We start from the raw sequence: 22192 nt of genomic DNA on the forward strand, positions 1-22192 counted from the left end.
AGTCTCATCTTTATTAGTTGTTGCTTGTTTGTTTCAACGTTTCGGCCAACTTCCTCTGGCCTTCGTCAGGTGGTAACCGCGACGGATAGGAACTTCGAATCTCCTAACTGCATTTTCAGCCATCACTGCCATCCGTAGTTGTCGTCGTCTCACCACATTTTTGACCAATTACCTCTGGCACGCTTTGAAACCGCTATCTTCAGACAATGTTCATCTGGAACCGTAGAGATTCAACGTCTCTATCAACTGCGCCACGGGCCCCGAAGGGCGATCAAGGTTGGATTCTTTGATCTTATAAATCCACATTTATTCATTATCTGATCTTCCATAGTCGGGTCCGTACCGATTGGTATATATATATATTATTCCTTAATTGGAATTTTTTATTTTGAGATGAGCATTTTTATGTTAATTTTATTTTTTATATCGGACTATTAGTCTCATTAGTTGTTGCTTGTTTGTTTTTATTGGTTCACAACGTTTCGGCCAACTTCCTCTGGCCTTCGTCAGGTGGTAACCGCGACGGATAGGAACTTCGAATCTCCTAACTGCATTCTCAGCCATCACTGCCATCCGTAGTTGTCGTCGTCTCACCACATTTTTGACCAATTACCTCTGGCACGCTTTGAAACCGCTATCTTCAGACAATGTTCATCTGGAACCGTAGAGATTCAACGTCTCTATCAACTGCGCCACGGGCCCCGAAGGGCGATCAAGGTTGGATTCTTTGATCTTATAAATCCACATTTATTCATTATCTGATCTTCCATAGTCGGGTCCGTACCGATTGGTATATATATATATTATTCCTTAATTGGAATTTTTTATTTTGAGATGAGCATTTTTATGTTAATTTTATTTTTTATATCGGACTATTAGTCTCATCTTTATTAGTTGTTGCTTGTTTGTTTTTATTGGTTCACAACGTTTCGGCCAACTTCCTCTGGCCTTCGTCAGGTGGTAACCGCGACGGATAGGAACTTCGAATCTCCTAACTGCATTCTCAGCCATCACTGCCATCCGTAGTTGTCGTCGTCTCACCACATTTTTGACCAATTACCTCTGGCACGCTTTGAAACCGCTATCTTCAGACAATGTTCATCTGGAACCGTAGAGATTCAACGTCTCTATCAACTGCGCCACGGGCCCCGAAGGGCGATCAAGGTTGGATTCTTTGATCTTATAAATCCACATTTATTCATTATCTGATCTTCCATAGTCGGGTCCGTACCGATTGGTATATATATATTATTCCTTAATTGGAATTTTTTATTTTGAGATGAGCATTTTTATGTTAATTTTATTTTTTATATCGGACTATTAGTCTCATCTTTATTAGTTGTTGCTTGTTTGTTTTTATTGGTTCACAACGTTTCGGCCAACTTCCTCTGGCCTTCGTCAGGTGGTAACCGCGACGGATAGGAACTTCGAATCTCCTAACTGCATTCTCAGCCATCACTGCCATCCGTAGTTGTCGTCGTCTCACCACATTTTTGACCAATTACCTCTGGCACGCTTTGGGTGGGATTGAAACCGCTATCTTCAGACAATGTTCATCTACGGTTGTAGAGATTCAACGTCTCTATCAACGGCGCCACGGGCCCCGAAGGGCGATCAAGGTTGGATTCTTTGATCTTATAAATCCACATTTATTCATTATCTGATCTTCCATAGTCGGGTCCGTACCGATTGGTATATATATATATTATTCCTTAATTGGAATTTTTTATTTTGAGATGAGCATTTTTATGTTAATTTTATTTTTTATATCGGACTATTAGTCTCATCTTTATTAGTTGTTGCTTGTTTGTTTTTATTGGTTCACAACGTTTCGGCCAACTTCCTCTGGCCTTCGTCAGGTGGTAACCGCGACGGATAGGAACTTCGAATCTCCTAACTGCATTCTCAGCCATCACTGCCATCCGTAGTTGTCGTCGTCTCACCACATTTTTGACCAATTACCTCTGGCACGCTTTGAAACCGCTATCTTCAGACAATGTTCATCTGGAACCGTAGAGATTCAACGTCTCTATCAACTGCGCCACGGGCCCCGAAGGGCGATTCAAGGTTGGATTCTTTGATCTTATAAATCCACATTTATTCATTATCTGATCTTCCATAGTCGGGTCCGTACCGATTGGTATATATATATTATTCCTTAATTGGAATTTTTTATTTTGAGATGAGCATTTTTATGTTAATTTTATTTTTTATATCGGACTATTAGTCTCATCTTTATTAGTTGTTGCTTGTTTGTTTTTATTGGTTCACAACGTTTCGGCCAACTTCCTCTGGCCTTCGTCAGGTGGTAACCGCGACGGATAGGAACTTCGAATCTCCTAACTGCATTCTCAGCCATCACTGCCATCCGTAGTTGTCGTCGTCTCACCACATTTTTGACCAATTACCTCTGGCACGCTTTGAAACCGCTATCTTCAGACAATGTTCATCTGGAACCGTAGAGATTCAACGTCTCTATCAACTGCGCCACGGGCCCCGAAGGGCGATCAAGGTTGGATTCTTTGATCTTATAAATCCACATTTATTCATTATCTGATCTTCCATAGTCGGGTCCGTACCGATTGGTATATATATATTATTCCTTAATTGGAATTTTTTATTTTGAGATGAGCATTTTTATGTTAATTTTATTTTTTATATCGGACTATTAGTCTCATCTTTATTAGTTGTTGCTTGTTTGTTTTTATTGGTTCACAACGTTTCGGCCAACTTCCTCTGGCCTTCGTCAGGTGGTAACCGCGACGGATAGGAACTTCGAATCTCCTAACTGCATTCTCAGCCATCACTGCCATCCGTAGTTGTCGTCGTCTCACCACATTTTTGACCAATTACCTCTGGCACGCTTTGGGTGGGATTGAAACCGCTATCTTCAGACAATGTTCATCTGGAACCGTAGAGATTCAACGTCTCTATCAACTGCGCCACGGGCCCTGAAGGGCGATTCAAGGTTGGATTCTTTGATCTTATAAATCCAACCTTGAATCGCCCTTCGGGGCCCGTGGCGCAGTTGATAGAGACGTTGAATCTCTACGGTTCCAGATGAACATTGTCTGAAGATAGCGGTTTCAATCCCACCCAAAGCGTGCCAGAGGTAATTGGTCAAAAATGTTGTGAGACGACGACAACTACGGATGGCAGTGATGGCTGAGAATGCAGTTAGGAGATTCGAAGTTCCTATCCGTCGCGGTTACCACCTGACGAAGGCCAGAGGAAGTTGGCCGAAACGTTGTGAACCAATAAAAACAAACAAGCAACAACTAATAAAGATGAGACTAATAGTCCGATATAAAAAATAAAATTAACATAAAAATGCTCATCTCAAAATAAAAAATTCCAATTAAAGAATAATATATATATAGAAATTTGATATACTGTAATCCGTTTTTGGCTAGAAATTTGGGTGTTAAGGGTGCACCATTTGGCTGTTAAGGTTACACGATTTGACCTTTGAGAACTCTACCAAACTCCTCCGTCAATTTAGGGTCTAAACCCTTGAAATTTTAGATATAGGTTGACTTGATTTGAGCCCAAAAACAATAAATGCTAAGGGGTCATAATGGGGGTCAAAGTTAAAAAAAACATTTGTCCGCTTCGGTCTCTACCAAATTACTCAGACAATTTCTGAAAGTTTACATAAAGGGCATTCAGAGATAGGGTAGGTTTGGGTTGAAAATTTGAGCAATCAATATATAAATGTATGTATATTTGCATGTCTGCTTAAAACTTTCAACAGAGGTGACAGATTTTCACAAGATCAGTATCGTTTTTGAACTTTACCGTTCAGACAACAAATATCGAAAAAAACAACCCCTTCACCGTCGTAAATGTACGACGGTGAGGGGTTGTTTTTTTTCACCGAAAATCATCTCTTTTCGATAGGTTTGGCAGTGGTCATAACATCACGTTTTTTTCCGCCGCAAGTACGGGTTCGAGCCTGCCTTCCTGCTACCACTTTTTTTTTTTTTTTTTTGCTGCTCAACACTCTGGCAGAAATGCTAGTATATAATATATATATTATATACTATAAAAACTTGTGCATTCAATCAGCATAGTTAATTTGGAAAAACACCAGACTGCAGATGCTGGTGCCATGAGTTCGGTCTGAACCCATGCTAATAACAGTTAATACATTTTATGTATGTAATATATTTAATATATACAAATTAATGCATATTTAGATATTTATATTTATGATAGGACGATTCCAAAATTTTTCCCTGCTTCTGATCCAATTAACTATTCCATTCTAAATTTCCAATTCCGATTCTTTTATAAATATTTAATTAGAAATGTGTTTATTTATATTTTTTTGCAAATTATTACATTATCGCGTATATGTTTTTCTGAAAGATTTATTTTGTATCAGATTGTATCAGTTTTTACAGCATGCTACTTGAAAGTTTTCATAAACAGTTGAAAATAATCGACAATTGGTAAACAAACTGAAAAAAATGATGCACGGACAAAATATTTAAAAACGTTCCTCCAATTGTTACAAATTTTTAAATAATAATGTTAGTATTTAAAATAAACATTTTTAACATAGGCAGAGCTCTATGAATGAAGTTCAAGTTTTATTTTGATTATAAATATTTAATAATGCTGTAAAAAAGAGACGCAAACTCCTCGAAACGAAACTCTACAGCCGAAACCTAACAAAAAAAATAGACACGATCAAAAAATATACGTGTGGGCAATGTCACTAATAAGAAACTCTGGACGAAGAAGAACTAAATAATCTCAACCAGAAGATTCATAACAATGTACTTGAAAGAATAATTACTGCAGCAAGAGAAAAGGAAGAAACAAAGATGAGGAATAACCACAAGGAAAAAGAATGGGAATAAAAGTTTGTCAGCTTGTCGACATGGATAAGGTTGACACAAGAAGAGACTAATGGAAACACTTGGAAATGGCTACAAAAAGAAAACCTTAACAGGGAAACTGAATCACTAATATCAGCCTAATTGATATTAGAACCAACCACATCAAAGCCATGATCGACAAGACACACGAAAACAGCAGATTGTGGACAAAGAGACAAAACAATAAACCACACTTAAATAACAGCAAAATAACCCAAAAAGAATATAAAAATAGACATGATCAAGTGGGAAAGGCAATTATGCAAACAATTGCATCTTGAACACAAAGACAAATGGTACAAACACAAACTGCCACTGGAAAATAAAAGTCACAAGATCTTGAACAGAAGACTCCTTTTCTGGTCTAAACAGCCCACAGATCACGGAGACTGAAAAGCGGAGCAAATACATCAGATCTGGATCTGGAAAATGAAAGTATCTTTTCTCTTCCAGCTGAACAGTGAGACCATTGAATGCAATTGAAGCACATGTTCCCATGCGGAAATTCTATAGCAAACCCTTCTCTCCCCAATGGTCTACTTCTACTTGTGCAACTGCCATTGCTCAAAGGCAAGCATGCGTACCGCAGATTTAACTGACAAAACTATATATAAACTGAAAGTAATTGTAAGAGAGAAATAGTGACAGCTAAGACAGAATTACACTGAAACCACCAGAAATGCATCGAAAACAAAAATTAGGAACCCATGATTTTTGGAAAATCTATAACAGTGTAACGATTCCCCTCACTATCAAACAATCATGAGGTTGCTTGCACAGCAACCAAGAAGGTAACCTGCTCGTCAGTTGGTTTGCTCCAAACTCCACATTGCACACCACTTCCTCCCTAACTTTCCTTTGTGGACAGACTCCACACTAGATGATTTGAAAATTACCCCTTCTTCCATGGTATCATAAAATACCTAGACACCTTAAAAGCATGTTGACCCGGCTGTGCTATTAAAAAAAAAAATGCTCCGCTGAGGTTGCTCCAGTTTTCTACAAATTCTTCAACAGATGCCTTAACGAATCTTGCTTTCCTGACTGCTGGAAAATCACTTCTGTGGTACCAGTTTTCAAGAATTCTGGCGAAAGAACTGAACCATTAAATTATCGCCCCATTAGCCTCCAACTTTTCACCAAAATATTTGAGTCCTTAATTAATCAAGCTCTTGTCCATCACCTTACAGCTGCTAAATTCCTGACTGACAAACAATATGGATTTAGGCAAGCCCGTTCCACAGCAGATATACTAACTGTAATCTATATACTGTATATACCGTTCACTGGACAAAACAGGGGAGGGTAGAGCCCTTGATATATCTAAGGCTTTTGACAGGGCATGGCATGATGGTCTTCTAAGGAAAAGAAAATCATATGGTATCACTGGAAGAATACAAAATGTAATTAAATCTTCTTAAGAGAAAAATCCAGGTTGTCCTTGACATCTAAACAATATGATATAAAATGCGGGAGTACCTCAGGGGTCTATCCTTGGACCTTTATTATTCTTGATATTCGTAAATGACCTCCCTGATAAAATTGTTTAAGAAGGGTATATATGCTGATGACACCACTCTCTATAACAGGCACGAGGGGAAAACAAATGGCAGAAACACTAGAGAATGACCTCCAATCTGTAGTGGAATGGAGACAAAAATGGATGGTCACATTCAATGCTGCCAAAACTAAGCTTGTTTCCTTAAATAATTACAAGAAACCTTCTCTACCACCAATAGCAATGGCCTAGAACACGTTACCCAAATGTACTTTCTTTAAACTTCTCTGCCTAACGTTTACAGGGAACATGAACTGGAATAGATACATTGAGAGCATTGCCACATTCACAGAAAGAACATAACTAGCTACAACAACAGCAAAGAACTTCTCTTTCTTCATAAAAAAACAAACTGATGGGAAGTTCATGGGAACAAAATTTCTTTCCAATGCATCCCATCTGTTGAACAAGAGATATGAGACTTTCCAAATCGACTAAAGCATGATTAGTAGGGCCATTAAACTTGAAGATCAAGTTTAATGTAAAGAAATATTTGCAACACTCTTGGATAATCAATTCCTTTTAAGTAATCTTCTGCTCATCTCATATTGTTTCCAGTCGTCTTATGATGACCATCATCCTACTGACAATTTCTTTAACCTTTGAGTGGCCTCTATGTAGCAGTGACCCATTAATAAATACAAAATTAAAAAGCCTAGACTAGTTTGTAAAAAACAAAAACCTCAACTTTTTCATAGTAAAAAAGTAAACTAAATGAAACCTTGAAGTTATTTGATTGAGAAAATGTTCTATTGAAAAATATATAAGGAATTATGAAATCCCTTCAAACTATTTAATTATTTATCACCTTTTTATGTATTAAATGCTAAAATAATTTTTTTGAACTTGCTAGTTCACAATGAATTCACACATTTTAAACTATAGCTGAACAAAATAGTTCAATGTTTATAATATATTCAATTTCACAGAAACCCCCCCCAAAATAATCCATAAAAAGCTAATCACTAAAGAGATATTTTTCAGTAGTTTCTAAGCATGAAAAATATCCACATAAAAAAAAACCCTACAAAAGAACTCACTTTCAATCTACAATTAACCTATCAATTAATAAACACTGCCATCTTTTCAAGAATCATTTCCATTACAAGAAAAAAATATTTATGTTTATTTTTATGTTTTCTACATATAGTTATCTAATGCTTTAAATTTCATCAATTACATTTATCCAAACTGTTTGTAAACTTATAACTCAATTGAATGTGATTCTTGTAAATTTAATAAAAATATCTTGAACTATTAGCGTGAGCACTACCAACTAACACATTACACTCATATCTGCAAAGGTTATCTTTTTCTCACATGTTGCACTCTCCAACATCCAACAATATAGTAATTGTCTACATTTTTTGTATTTTTGAGATGAGGTGTTTTCATTGATTGAGATTGTCGGACTGACTTCCTCATCTTGTTTGTTAACGTCACAATGTTTCGTCTGTTTTGCCCTCCGGCCTTCATGTTTTGTATCGAACTTGGGAACCGTTTGTTAGGAGTCTCGAACCAAACCCTTTATTATTATTATTATTACGGGGGTACCGTGTTCGGACTCCAGCTAGGCTCTGGGACATAGTTGCTGATTCTCTGTTTTGAATGTTACTTTTTCACTGCCTTCGTTCAGGATTGAACTCAGCACGTTGTATCAAAGTTTACAGTTACCCAAAACTGTAAACTTTGATACAACGTCTAGGACCACTCGGCCATATGTCACTTGGACAATTCTTAGTTGGTTTTTGTTAATGTTAAACCTATGTTGTTATTCAAGGTTTTCTCTCTCTATCAGAGGTGTCCAAATTGCATTCAGCTCTATGCTTGGTTTGCTCAGTAGGTTGCTATGTCCGAGCATGTGAGCTGTTTCTTTAAGTTTTCTCACTTTCCAGTGGGTCTCTCTGTTTATTATTTTTACTTCATCCCATAGGGGGCGATGGTCCCCCCTCTCCATCCAGACATGGTTGGCTATACCCGATTTTTCCGTCTCCCCTTTAGTTACCGCTTTTCGGTGTTCTTCCACCCTTACTTTAAGGAGGCGGCATGTTTCACCCTTGTAAACCTTTCTGCAACTGCATGGGATGGAGTATATGCAGTTTTTGGTCAGGTTCTCCTCCATGCGGGGCTTCACTCATACCAGGTGTTGTCTGAGTGTTGACTCGCTCTTGAATACCGTCCTGATGTTGTAGGGGGCACATATTCTCTGAATCTTTTCGGAGATGCCTCGCAGACCGTTGGAGGTTTTTGGGTTTCATTCTCCTCTCTTATACGTCTGGTGGATAGTATGCTCTCTTATACGTCTGGTGGATAGTATGCTATTGGGGTAGTTGTTAAGTATTCTTCAACCTGACCATTTCTTGGTGTCAGTCCGACAATCTCAATCAATCCAACAATATGGTCAGTTCCAATTTTTTTTCAAAAATATTGCTTTGATTCATTCACAGTGAAAATGTGAAAGGTGTTATTTTAGAATTTTGCTTCAAAACAAAAAGAAACTTTCATGTCATAAATAACAAATCATGCTATGTAAACAATGGTAGGTCAACAACCTTTTGATTTATTCCATGTAAACAAACAAGAAAATAAATTAGAAATAACAAATAATCACTTGGTCAATGCGTTGACACACTCTTGTAGCCAATTTGGCATTAGGAATAATCAACACTAATTTCTCAAACATTACGAGAATAATCCTCATTGAAATCACATTTAGAAGATAAAAAGTTTGAGCAGAACTAACCAGAATAGAGAAAAGAAAGACGAAAGGAAGGTAAGCAAAAAGAAAAGTTAACAAAAAAAAAAAAAAAAAAAAAAAAAAAGAGAGAACTGAAGATAAAAATTAATCAAAACTAATAAGTTCTGCTTCATTTTGTGGTGGTATGATTTGTTGCTGTTGTTGTTGTGGTGGTGGTGGTGGTGGTTGTGGTGCCTGTTGTTGATGAGACTGCACCATGTTGCCTGGGGGAGGTGCTTGAAATTGTGGACTTGTGCCTGTAGCTAGATAGGGTTGCTGCTGAACACCAGTGTACAGAGCTGTTTGGGGGCGTGCACTTGCCATACCTGTAATGAAAACATTAACATCTTTAAAAGTACATATTGTATAATTACAATAAAACAGTAAAAAAACTGATACAAAATCTGAAGATTTAGTTCTTAAACTAAATAGTTAAAGAAATAAATCATGTGTTCACATTTTATTAGATTGTGTTAGATGGAACGTTTATATGATTTCGAGGATCCTAAGTAACTCTTCACTAGAAACTACTGTAGTAAAAACCTTAATTTCATAGAAATTGAGATTTTTTTATTTTTTTTTATTTTTATTTTTTTAAAGCTATGGATTCTACTAATAAAGCACATATGACTTATTTGTTACTTGTTCCACATACTCTTCTTATATTGGTAATCTATATATCTATAAAAGTGAAATTGTCTGCATGTGTGTGTCTATTTGTGTACATTTCCCTACCAAACTACTCTGTCAATTTTTCAGTCTACAGACAGGGATATTGAGATTTGGAAAAATCTTTAAGTTTTTGGCCAGAAATTTGTTAAGGGGTCAAAGTTCAACAATTTGTCCTCTGAAAACTCTACCAAACTCCTCTGCCAATTTTACATAAAGTTATGCATGAACAGTACATAGGGCCCAAGTAAAGCCCTAGTATGAACAGCTAGTATTTTTCTAAAGAAAGAATTTTTCAGTTAAGTTAAAGAATTAATTAAATATGCTTCTATACTAAATTTTTAATTGTATGAGGAAAGTTAATTCTAATAAGGTAATTACTGCGTTTAGATCAGAGAATATTTAAAGATTATTTCATCTCCAGGCTTATCTTTTAAATTTGATTATATTCATTTTTATTTTTTGAAGAGAATTTTTACGTCCAATCTGCTACATCTATAATCTTGTTTCCTCACCGAATATGTACCAACACTCTATTCACTTATAAACACAAGTGAATAGAGTGTTAGTAGATATTTGATAGGGAAAAAGATTATAGATGGACAGACAATTTTCAAACAGACAAACAGTCACAACTGGAGGAACAAAAAAAAAAAACAACATACCCAAATAAGACACACTATGACGAATCATGTGAATGCTAAAAATGTCGAAAATCAACGACAGCATTAAAACATACAGCTTTACCACATTTGATGGAGTTTGAAACAAAATATAAATTTAATTTAGAATGTCAATCAAAAAGCAATTAAGAATATTGTGGCCATTCCAACACAAAATTGAAGAAAAACTGCAGTTTAATAAATTCAACCCCCCCAGAAAAAAAGCTTTGCATTGTTTTGATCTAACATTTTGATCACTAAAAGAAAATTCACAGTGCACCAGAATAGACATACACTGAGAAATTATTTTCATAAGAGAGAGATGTGACACTAACACAGCAGGTAAAAAAAAAAAAAAAAAAGAGATGAGAGACGAAAGATAAAACAAGAGACAAAGAAAAAAAAGAAAAAAAGAGATGTAGACGGTCACCTTTCTTGTGTTTCAAGTTAACAAGCTCAGCTAAGTTTTCTATTATCATTAAAAAAAATCATGTATACATGTTCATTTCACAAGACAACATATGTTCATATTATCTTTTCCATCCATTACTTAAATAAATTGCATTTTTTAAACCTTGTGTTTGTTGCCTGGAATACATTCAGACTGAAGAAAAAAAAAATTTTCTTAACATAGTTGCATTTGCATTGTGCTGGATTTATAGTGTAATAAATGTGTTTTGTCATTAATCATTTGGAAATATATATTTTTCCAAAACACATTACACTATAAATCCAGCACAATGCAAAATAACTATCTTATTGAGAAAGCTTATCAATTGAGAAAGCTTCTCAAGATGATTTGGAGAAAAAACATAGAAGTCAATATTTAAAAATATGTACAGTTTCTATGACATTATTAAGTGTATGAATTACTTTTGCATATTTTATTAGGTTTACAAGAAATCTCTTGCAGAATTTGATTTCAAATGATATATTTTTAAATAAGTTTTCATTATAATACTTTTACTTTATATAGCATTTTAAAGAGTTTTTTGCTCTATCTAATCGTTTTAATTACGATTGTTTGAAAACAATTGTCTTTTCAGAACGTTGAATACAAGATGAAAAAAAAGCAAATTCGCACAATTTTCTAATTTCAATTCAAGCTCAGTTGAAAAGCCGCTGAAACAGCTTGTGATATCAACAAAGCGTTTGGCCCAGGAACAACTACTGAACACACAGCACACTGGTGGTTTAAGAAATTTCATGGCAACGATCAGCCATCGGATGTTGACAATGATCAATTAAGAGCCTTAGTTGAGCCAATCCACGCACAAATATTCAAGAACTTGCTTCTGAATTAGACATAATGTATACAACATTGAGAAAGATTAAAAAAAAACAAAAAAAAACTTGATAAATAGATGCCTCACGAATTGGACAACAACGCAAAGTAATGTCATTATGAAGTATCATCTTCCTTTCTTTTATGCATCAAGAATGATTCATTTTTTGACGAGATTGTGACATGCAATAAAAAGTGGGTTCTTTATAACAACCAGTAATGCTCAGATCAATGGTTATTGCCGACGAAGCTCCACGACACTTACCGAAGCCAGAGTTGCAGCAAAAGATCATACTGACTGCTTGATGGTCTATGACTGGTCTCATCCATTAGTTTTTTTTTTTTAATGTAAGCAAAACTATTACGGTAGACAAGTAGTCAACAAATGGATGAAATGCATCAGATAATTTGACAACAACATTCAGCATTAGTCAATAGAAAAGGCCCAATTCTCCTCCATGACAATGAATGACCATTTTTTTAAGTTACTGGTTTTGTATTGGCAAAAGTGTTTATTCTGATGCTGCTTATTTCGATCAACAAATTTTTGTTTGAGCCAAGATATGTTCATTTAAAAATTTTAAAGTTAAAAACCACAAGAACTTCGTCAACTTGATATATAAGTATATGGGGAAGTTAAATGAATAAGATTGATTCTTTAAGAGGATACTTATCGAGATAATGTGAAGCTCAACAAATTGCTTTGGCACTTATATAGAATATCAATAAAATAAGAAAACAACAATATAAAAATATGTACTAATGCATATAGATTTATTCGTTTATTCAATAAGATTATACATCAGTTAGGAGTGTAGAATAAGTAAAGCTCTTTATACCATAGTATTTTGGAGCCCAATGCTTCTCATCAGAAGAGGAGAGAAGAAGCTTGGTAACATATTTTCATCATCCCTCACAGACTCCCTGCCTTCCTTGAATTTCTTATGCCACTCAAAAGCAGTCTGAAGCATTCCATATGTTTCTGTGGCATTTTTCCAAGTTTAAAATAGAATTTTATTGCATATCATTCTTCTAAATTGTCCTTATGTCTAGATTGCATTTTTGAAATTCACCAGCTGTGATAATCAAGCTTTAGTAGAGTGTATTTTAATTCCTGCTGCAGCTGTTGATTTGAACCTGAAATCATAAAAATTGGTCAGTCATCTCATCAGATGTATAGCAATAACATACTAAATTTTCAAGATTCTATGACAATTTTAAATGCCTGTACAAAAACGTCTGGAAACTTGTTGATGACACCTTGTATATCGTGTAAAGTTGTTTTAGTTGTATGTGGAAGGAAAATTAAAAACTCATGGTGTAATTCTTTTTTTTTTTTAAATCAAAGTTCAAATTTAGACTTTAAATATTCAAATTTTCAATAGTATTGAAATGTTATCTTTGACCAAACAACATAGTGCTACTAATCATCTGAATCTTTGATATACATCTTGCAATTCAAAGATTAAAAATCGCAAAAACTTAAGAATTATCCAGAGATATGCAAGAGAGAATCATTGAACATCACAGAGAACTGAAAAATTAGCAAAGAAATGAATCTAGCACTAAGTACAGTAGGAAATATCAAAAAGTATAAGCGTGATGATGGTACAACAAGCCTTCCAAGAAATGGAAGATGAAGCAGAAACATTAAAACAAAAAAACCAACATCTTAATTACTCATTCTGAAATTAAAACTGATCTAGAGTGATGCAATTAATGTAAGTAAGGATACCATTAGCAGAGCTCTGTATACCATAAACTTTCATTCAAGCTCACAAAAAAAAATGGCTTTACTGAAAACCAAGCATGTCGAAGACCGATTAAAGTTTGTAAAAACTTATGAAAAGAAAGGTATGCAGTTTTGGAAAAAAGTAATGTGGTTGGATGAAACGAAAGTTGAACTAGTCAGTAGTGATGGGATGATTCCAAAATTTTAACTGATTCCAATACAATTACAGATTCCGATTTTTTTTATAAAATTTCTAAACATTTTTCTTTATAGATGTATTACTTTTTCATTTTCAAACTTTTTAATTTTCAAAGTACTATAAAACTTTTTAATTTTCAAAGTACTATAAAACTTTTTCATTTTCAAAGTACTATAAAACTTTTTCATTTTCAAAGTACTATAAAACTTTTTCATTTTCAAAGTACTATAAAACTTTTTCATTTTCAAAATACTATAAAACTTTTTCATTTTCAAAATACTATAAAACTTTTTCATTTTCAAAATACTATAAAACTTTTTCATTTTCAAAGTACTATAAAACTTTTTCATTTTCAAAATACTATAAAACTTTTTCATTTTCAAAATACTATAAAACTTTTTCATTTTCAAAATACTATAAAACTTTTTCATTTTCAAAATACTATAAAACTTTTTCATTTTCAAAATACTATAAAACTTTTTCATTTTCAAAATACTATAAAACTTTTTCATTTTCAAAATACTATAAAACTTTTTCATTTTCAAAATACTATAAAACTTTTTCATTTTCAAAATACTATAAAACTTTTTCATTTTCAAAATACTATAAAACTTTTTCATTTTCAAAATACTATAAAACTTTTTCATTTTCAAAATACTATAAAACTTTTTCATTTTCAAAATACTATAAAACTTTTTCATTTTCAAAATACTATAAAACTTTTTCATTTTCAAAATACTATAAAACTTTTTCATTTTCAAAATACTGTAAAACACCTATGTAATGCCCGCATATATTATTGCAAACGACAAAAATTAAACTTGGGAGAGGACAGAGCATATATTTGATGAGATGATATTCCTAAATATTTTCATCAAATGTTTTCCTTTTAAATTGATGGAAATTAGTGAGGCAACTAAAGGTCTTTTTCTCTTTGAAAAAAAGGCCATTATGTGACTAACTGCTATTTGAAGATTTCATAAACGATTGGAATGCAAAATAACACTGTAGGAACAGAATAGTTAACAATATAGAAACAGAATGTTAACAATGAATTTCTAAACAATAATATTATTTAGAAAATAATTATTAATATGAGAAAGATGGGTATTGTGCTTTATTAACTATTCTGTACCTTCCCTATAGCAAAGAATTATATGCTTTTATAAAGATTTGGTTGGCTATTACTACTGTTAATGACTTAAGGAAAATTAGGCACTAAAAATAGCAATACCAGACATGTTCAGCACTGAACAAGGCACACACTGCTACTTAATTTGACTCTCATAGTCTTTAAATCAGTAATAAATACATTTCTCCTACCAAAATAAAACTTATATAACTGGATTCACAAGAAAATTTACTTTAAAATGGTATTTTAACATTTTTGTTGCGATTTGTATATTCGATGAAATCACTATTTAAATCCGACTATTAACAAAGAAACCTGTCAGCATAGCATGTCTGCTGGTGGAAGATCACTTTATGACAATAAGCGGTCGTGGTGTGTTCACATAAATACTTGAAGTGGAAGTTGTACCCGTCAACGATGTTTCGAGTTAGAGAAAAGAATTGTCTTTGCTACAGAATTTGAACACAACATGTATGCCTTTCCAGTCAAAAGTTAGAATATCTCAAAGTTGACGCTTTGTAGTACAAAGATAAGTAAAGATAGAAACGGTCTTCAAACACTGTTTAATAGCAAATATATTAATTTCTCGTTCTAAAATTTAAAAAGAATTGGATAAAAACTTTATGCATGAAAAAGTAGTGACAATCGCATGTAAACACGAGAATTTTTGTGTGCTGCGACACGCACAAAAAACCTGTAAACAAATCATTCATCAACTAACTTACGAAAACAAAGTTTTCATTTTATTTTTTGTTATTATTTAGAAAACATAAATTTTTAAGGTACTACTACAGTTTATTGCCGAAAATGGAGACACCACTTTTTGGGGGAGCACCTGTCGTCAAAATCAGAGGGAGAAATCAGTATTTTAACCGAAGCATGGAATAAATAAAAAAAAAAAAAAAAAAAAAAAATTAAACTAGATAATGATTACTTCCAGAAAGAACTAATTACTACGTGCCCCAGCGTACTATAAACACTCCCAACTGCTCCATCTTTCGAGGCTTACTTTTAATAGATAATTTGGTTACTAAATTTGGTAACCACTAACAGAATAATCGAGTTAAGCTGTGAAGTTTTAAAACGGCAAACACAACTGCGGAAGTGAATATTTTCCAATCAACCAGTTCATTTTGTTCAGTCCCAGCTTCTGTATTTTATTTCATAAAACAAGACATACAAGAATATCGCAGTGCATGTACAAAAACTGGATTTTAACACAATATTAGTTTTGAATCAGTTTTAATCTGGCCATAAAATAGTTGGCAAGAGCCATGTTTATATCATAACTTTATATTTAAAAAAGATTTTCACACAATTAAAAATCTATGTTGTAGTGGACATTTAGAAATAATGAAGTTTTAATCTTTTAAAAATCAGTTAATTTTTAAGTTACTTTTTCTAGGCAATTCAACTGATTATAGTATATATTAATTAGAAAAAAGCGCTATTTAAAAAACAAAACAAAAAAAAACATTAAATTTATATCAATTTTTTAATTGCAACTTCAAGGTAATTTTTTGTTCAATACATGTATTTAAACTTTTAAAAACTAAATATTTTTTACTAATTTGAACTCTTATGTTTCATAATAAATAGAAATTTCGATAGATTCAAATATATTTTGTTTGAATTTCAAAAGAATAAATATGAGGAGCACGCACTAAAAAAAAAAATATTTCCCTTTATATATTTTACGGAAACTGCATTTTATATGTAATTTCATTCTAAAATGAATAAGTATCGAAAATTTCATGAAAATCTGACCATTAGTTGATTTTTGCTAGATTTATTAAACACGGGTACAAGATTTTTGTCTCACAATTTCATTATTTTTCTATGATGAAAAATTTTTTTAAAAATTATTACTAGTTTATTTTGCCCTTTTTAATAGTACAAAAGTTATACTGATAATATTAATTTATAATAAAGTTACAGCGTGTTACATATAGGGGGTAATTCTGTGGTGAATTTTGGCAGTCCCTATGGTTCACCCCCCCCCCGTCTAACATAGTTTTTAATGCTTTTTTAATTGATCAAAAAATAAAGTTTTCACAAGCAGTTTGCAAAAACATAAGCCCCAAACACATTTTTATATTTTTCATTCTTTTTTTTTTTTTTTGTGTGTGTGTGTGGGGGGGGCTATTCCATTAACAGGTGCTTCTGCAGTTTAATTAACCATTTTTCCATAAGTGTGCCCAGCACCACCACTGCCCCCCATGCCCCCTCCCCAATGTAAACAGAATTGTGAAATGGTAAATGTCAGCACATTACTTGAAAAATGGCTAATTAAACTGCAGAAGCACCTGTTCAATATACAAGTCCTATAATTGATTACCCCACACCCAAAATACACAAAAAACATAAAAATGTTTGGTGGTTATGTTTTTGTAAACCTTGTGAAAACTTTTTTTTTTAGATCAATTAAAAAGCACACAAGACAAAAAAAAATAAATAAACCACATTTTTTTTTTTTTAAAACTTTATTTGAAATGATCGCTAAAAGATTTTGGCATACCAAGATTCCTACACGATGTGATAAGACATCCCACTACGCCCGTTCGCACACAAATGTATCATGTACGGAAAACACTACCGAAGGCGGTGAAATGGCACAAAATAGTCGCAGGTTCATACCATGCAAACGATAAATTTGCGGTGGGTTTGATTATCAGATTTGTTATCAGCGACCTCCCCCCCCAAAAAAATTAGAGTGGTCAGTGTTCTGTTGTAGCCTAAGGTAACATTCACCGAATATTTTTTTTTAAAATAGAATGACAGACAACGAACATTCTTTTGTTTTTGTTTTGTTCTTGGTGCGCAAAAAAAAAAAAAATCTGTAAACATCGTGCGTCAACTAAATTACGAACATAAAGTATTCATTTTATTTTTCTTATTATTTAAAAAACAAAGAATATTTAAAAAAGAATAACCGACAATGACCACACTTAAATGAGTTAAAGCACACAAATTACTAATCCAGTTAAGTAAAAGAATAACTTTTATTGGGTTTGTTTTACAATCCACAGAGGTATGAAAAAGTGGTCCAAAAACAAATATATAACAAATAAATGTTACCAAAGGCAAGATACTCTTCTACCTACCCCAATAAATTTTTCTGTTGTAAATGTTTATTCTGTTAGAAAAACAAGTAGTGTCGAGCGTTACATGAGAACAAGAAAAATTGGTCGCAATGTCTCTTGAAGTCTCGACAATGACTAAATAATAAAAAAAATATACAAAATAGTGGTAGAAATTCATCCGATAATTGTCACAGTAACCTGAAGCCGTTAAAATGTAATTTTACTAATTAATTTAATGTACTTGAAAACACAATTGTAATCTGTACAAAATTTCCTTTCATTTGATATGCTACAAGCCATATTTTGTTAATTTCTTTAAATAGTGTCGTGGTTGCCATCTTGGATTTCGTGGTTGCCATCTTGGCAGTGTAATGATGACAAATGATAATGTCCATCAGAATAACATTTCGCATGATGATAAAGTCTTATCTTCCATTTTTTAAACTGTTTTTATGATGTTTCTACTTAAAGCCGTTAAAATGAAACTTAATTATGCTAATTAGTTTAATGTATTTGAAAACAATTTTGACCTGTACAAAATTTCCTTTAATTTGATATGCTACAAGCCATATTTTGTTAATAAGTTCTTTTGTGTCATGGTGGCCATCTTGGATTTCCTGGCCGCCATCTTGAATTTTTCGTGATGTTATAACGGCAAATGTTAATGTCCATCAAAATAATACTTTCTATGATGATAAAGCCTTACTTAGCATTTTTTTAGCTGTTTTTATGATGTTTCTACTTAAAGCTGTTAAAATGAAACAGTAGTTACCAAGTGAGATGGTCATAAATAACGCCAACTGAACCTGGACTGGTATTATAATATGTTCAAAATTTCATCATAAAAAGATCTGAAGATACAGCTTTTTAAAAATGGGTTAGTCTGTAAATTATGCAAATTTCCTACAATTTTCAGTCACAAGTTTATATGCATTTGAATAGGACTGACTTAAGACAAAATGTCCAGTAAACCACACATTTTTTTTTTTATACTTTGAATGGTCATAACTCCAGTTTTAATGGTCTGATTTAAAAAAACTAATAATATTATTTCTTTGTTTTTTTTTTAATAATGCTGGATTTGAGTTTATTAAATCTAAAGAAAATATGGTGTGATATTGGTACCGAAAAATTTTGGCAATGTGGGAAAATTAGGCAAATATAGTATAAATATCAATTGAAAATAGATTTTAGAACCATTCTTGAGAGATAGTTTTAAGTTTCCTGTAATATTTACAAATACTGTTTTTCAGAAAATTAAATCAATTTCAAAATTGTTCTAAGAAGAGTAATTGTTTTATATTTATCAATTGTTATATTAATAAAAAAAGTAGTAAATTAAAATCCTATTACAAGATTAAATTCATGATAATGTATATAAGTTTTTTCATAAACAAGTCAGCTATTCTAATATTTTGTTTGAAGTTGAATAGAATCAATTACATAGTGACCGTTAGAAATTTTGAAGGGAATTTAGAAGTATTTTAACTAGCCAATGAAAAGTCAATTAAAGTGACTAAAATTCTCATGTATCAAAAAATTGAAATTCTCATGTATTAAAAAATTTATATTTTAATTAAAGAATTAATTTATAATTCAACTGCAGACAGATCCTTTGAAAATGGATAGTTTTTTTGTTTTTTTTACACTTTTAATTTACACTTTGTAAAATTTATCAAGGGTGGCTGATAGACAAAGGATCATTGGACAAAAATCCACCAGACAAAGCCAAAGATATGTTAAAACAGACCTCTCCTCTCGCGCACTAAATAAATAAATAAAAAAATACACATTTTTTATATTTTACCTTTAATTAAAGCAATGCACACAAAAAATTTAAATGGCTAAAAATATGTCAATAATGGTATACATAGAAAGAGTTTGATGAGCTAAGAAAGAATCTTTTTAAATTTTTAAAATTCAATTAAAATCAAGGAAGTTATGACTATTTTTGTGGCTCACACGTTTGGATATTTTTTCCCTCTTTAAGACCATACGTGGCTCACACGTTTGGATATTTTTTCCCTCTTTAAGACCTTACGCGTTTTGTCACATTTAGATTTTTTTCAGTAAAATGCTATATTTTTGTTAAAACATAAGATTAAGCAATAAAATTTGCCATAGAAGTTTATTTTTGTGCAAGGAACCAAAATATGCTACTGAAAATCTTCAGAAATTAATGATTTCCAAATAATCTGCAACAAATGCACATAAATATGCTGCAATTCCTTAAAAATGGCATGTATCCATTAAAAGAAAAGTTAGAAAACTCAAAGTTAAATTGTAATGCATTTTATGTACAAAAAAACTTAAATCTAAATATAGGACTGTTTATAAATGAATATTTTGCAATATTTCTTTGGTATTATTGTAGATTAATACTTACCATTACCCCCCCCCCCCATCTGACCACCTCTCCAAAATATGTGATTCTATTTTTTTTAGGCAATTATGTGTGAACACTAAAAAACGTTAATGAAAGATACACAAAAATTATGCATTTTTCTTAAAGGATGGATTTTTCTTCTTATTTTTTAGATGCTTATATGTAGCTTACCAAAAAATTGTTTGGTGGGGAGCTTAACACTCAGATTTAGTGTTATTGTTAGGACTAAAGGGAGTTTTAGGAGGAGGCATGCCACTCGTACCTAGAGTTAGAGGTAGGATTAAAAGAGTTTTTTTTAAAGAGGGCGTTTGACACTAATATTTACAGTTAGTGGTTCATAATTATTGGCTTTTGAAAATGTTATGGCTTAAATTTTGAACATCAAATTACTTTTAAATATGAAAATGTGAATGAGAGTGTGAAACTTTACAAGAATTAAGACAGACAAAAAGTTTACTAAAAACAAGTCACTAACAGAAAATGTGATGTTTTAAAAAGTATCAAGTATAGTTTGCTCACCTATTTAAATATCAAAAAACTATTTGCTAAAGCTGAGAAACCATTCAAATTTTGGATGAATTTTATTTTTTATTAAATCTTTTGCCCTTTTTCTACTGAGTGACAACATTTCATTTTTAAACTTTCTAGTTTAAGACTTTTTACATTTTTTAACTTCACTAGAAATTGAGCAAATATTTAAATATTTTTTTCATTCTTTTTTTGATAATCTGGTAGATTCAATAATAATCTGTTGGTCTATTCGATAATAATCTGCTGAAAAAATTGTAAAAATCAACAAGAATAAAAAGTACGGGAGGTGAGGGAGGGTATCGCTTGTATACCTGAACCAAAAAAATAATTTCGTGTTTTTGATTGTTCAAAGCAAAATACTGCATAATTTGCTATTGAAAACTAATGCAATAGATAAAAGTGCACGCAAGTTATATATTTAGAAAGCTTATTTTCTTGTCTTTTTAGCCATATAAATATTTTTAAATTTGACCAGAAATATGTGAGAAATTGCAAGTTGAAAAAAGTTCATAATGCTGGACTTGTTAGAATTGCTTCGATTATATATTTTGATAATCGAATAGCTCTAATTAAACTAGTTATATTATGATACCAAAATAGCTCTAATTAAACTAGTTATATTATGATACCAAAATAGCTCTAATTAAACTAGTTATATTATGATAACAAAATAGCTTTTTTTTTTTCTTTTTTTTTACACGGTGGTCACCACTTATTAAGGCACAGAAGCCACTCAGGGATAAGGGTCATTGCAAGTACAGTACGTTAGTGTGGAGATTTGATGAAGTGTTTACTTAAGGGGGCGGTTCATTAGGAATTTGTTTACGTTGGACTTGAAGACATCCAAGTTGTAGTCAGGTGGGAAGCAGGCAGACGGAACAGAGTTCCACAGGCATGCAGTTCTAAGAAAGAAGCTTTGTTCATGGAATCCACGTTTTGATTTAGGCACAGATAAATAGTGGGGGAAGTTTTTCACAGTGGATTCAGCTAGACGGGTGTTTTTTGTGAAAGATTGGCGAGGGGGGACCAGAGATTGGAGTTCAGACGAGCACCTGCCATGGAAATAACGATAAAACAAGGATAGGCTCGCAACATCTCTTCTGTGGGAGAGAGGTTGCAGGGTAGAGAAAAGGGCATCCCCAACTAAGCCACGAAGTCTATTTTGTACTCTGTCAAGGCAAGATAGGCTGTTTTTAGCAGCTCCTGCCCAGATATGGCAGCAGTATTCCATCCTTGGACGTACTTGGCTTTTATATAGATAGAGAATTGCATCAGTAGTGAGATATCTTCTGGAGCGGTAGAAGGATCCCACCATCTTTCCAGCGACCTTGG

General features: G+C 32.7%; 1 protein-coding gene across 4 annotated transcripts in view; it reads right to left on the bottom strand.

The window, feature by feature from the left end:
- Positions 1 to 8969: 8969 nt before the first annotated feature.
- LOC145284726 (hepatocyte growth factor-regulated tyrosine kinase substrate-like) overlaps positions 8970 to 22192 on the bottom strand; it is a 344930-nt gene continuing 331707 nt past the window's right edge. For 2 of the 4 annotated variants that reach the window (XM_080133655.1, XM_080133654.1), the window contains one exon: positions 8970 to 9507. In XM_080133655.1, coding sequence (XP_079989781.1) covers positions 9287 to 9507 — 221 coding nt within the window. In that variant the 3' untranslated portion in view covers positions 8970 to 9286. Of the gene's footprint in view, positions 9508 to 12550; positions 12935 to 22192 lie in introns of those variants that run through there. The other 2 variants (XM_080133657.1, XM_080133656.1) reach the window with 1 other exon arrangement.

The sequence above is a fragment of the Euprymna scolopes genome, chromosome 9 (assembly GCF_053919585.1).
Source record: "Euprymna scolopes isolate OS-2025 chromosome 9, ASM5391958v1, whole genome shotgun sequence".
Taxonomy (NCBI): domain Eukaryota; kingdom Metazoa; phylum Mollusca; class Cephalopoda; order Sepiida; family Sepiolidae; genus Euprymna; species Euprymna scolopes.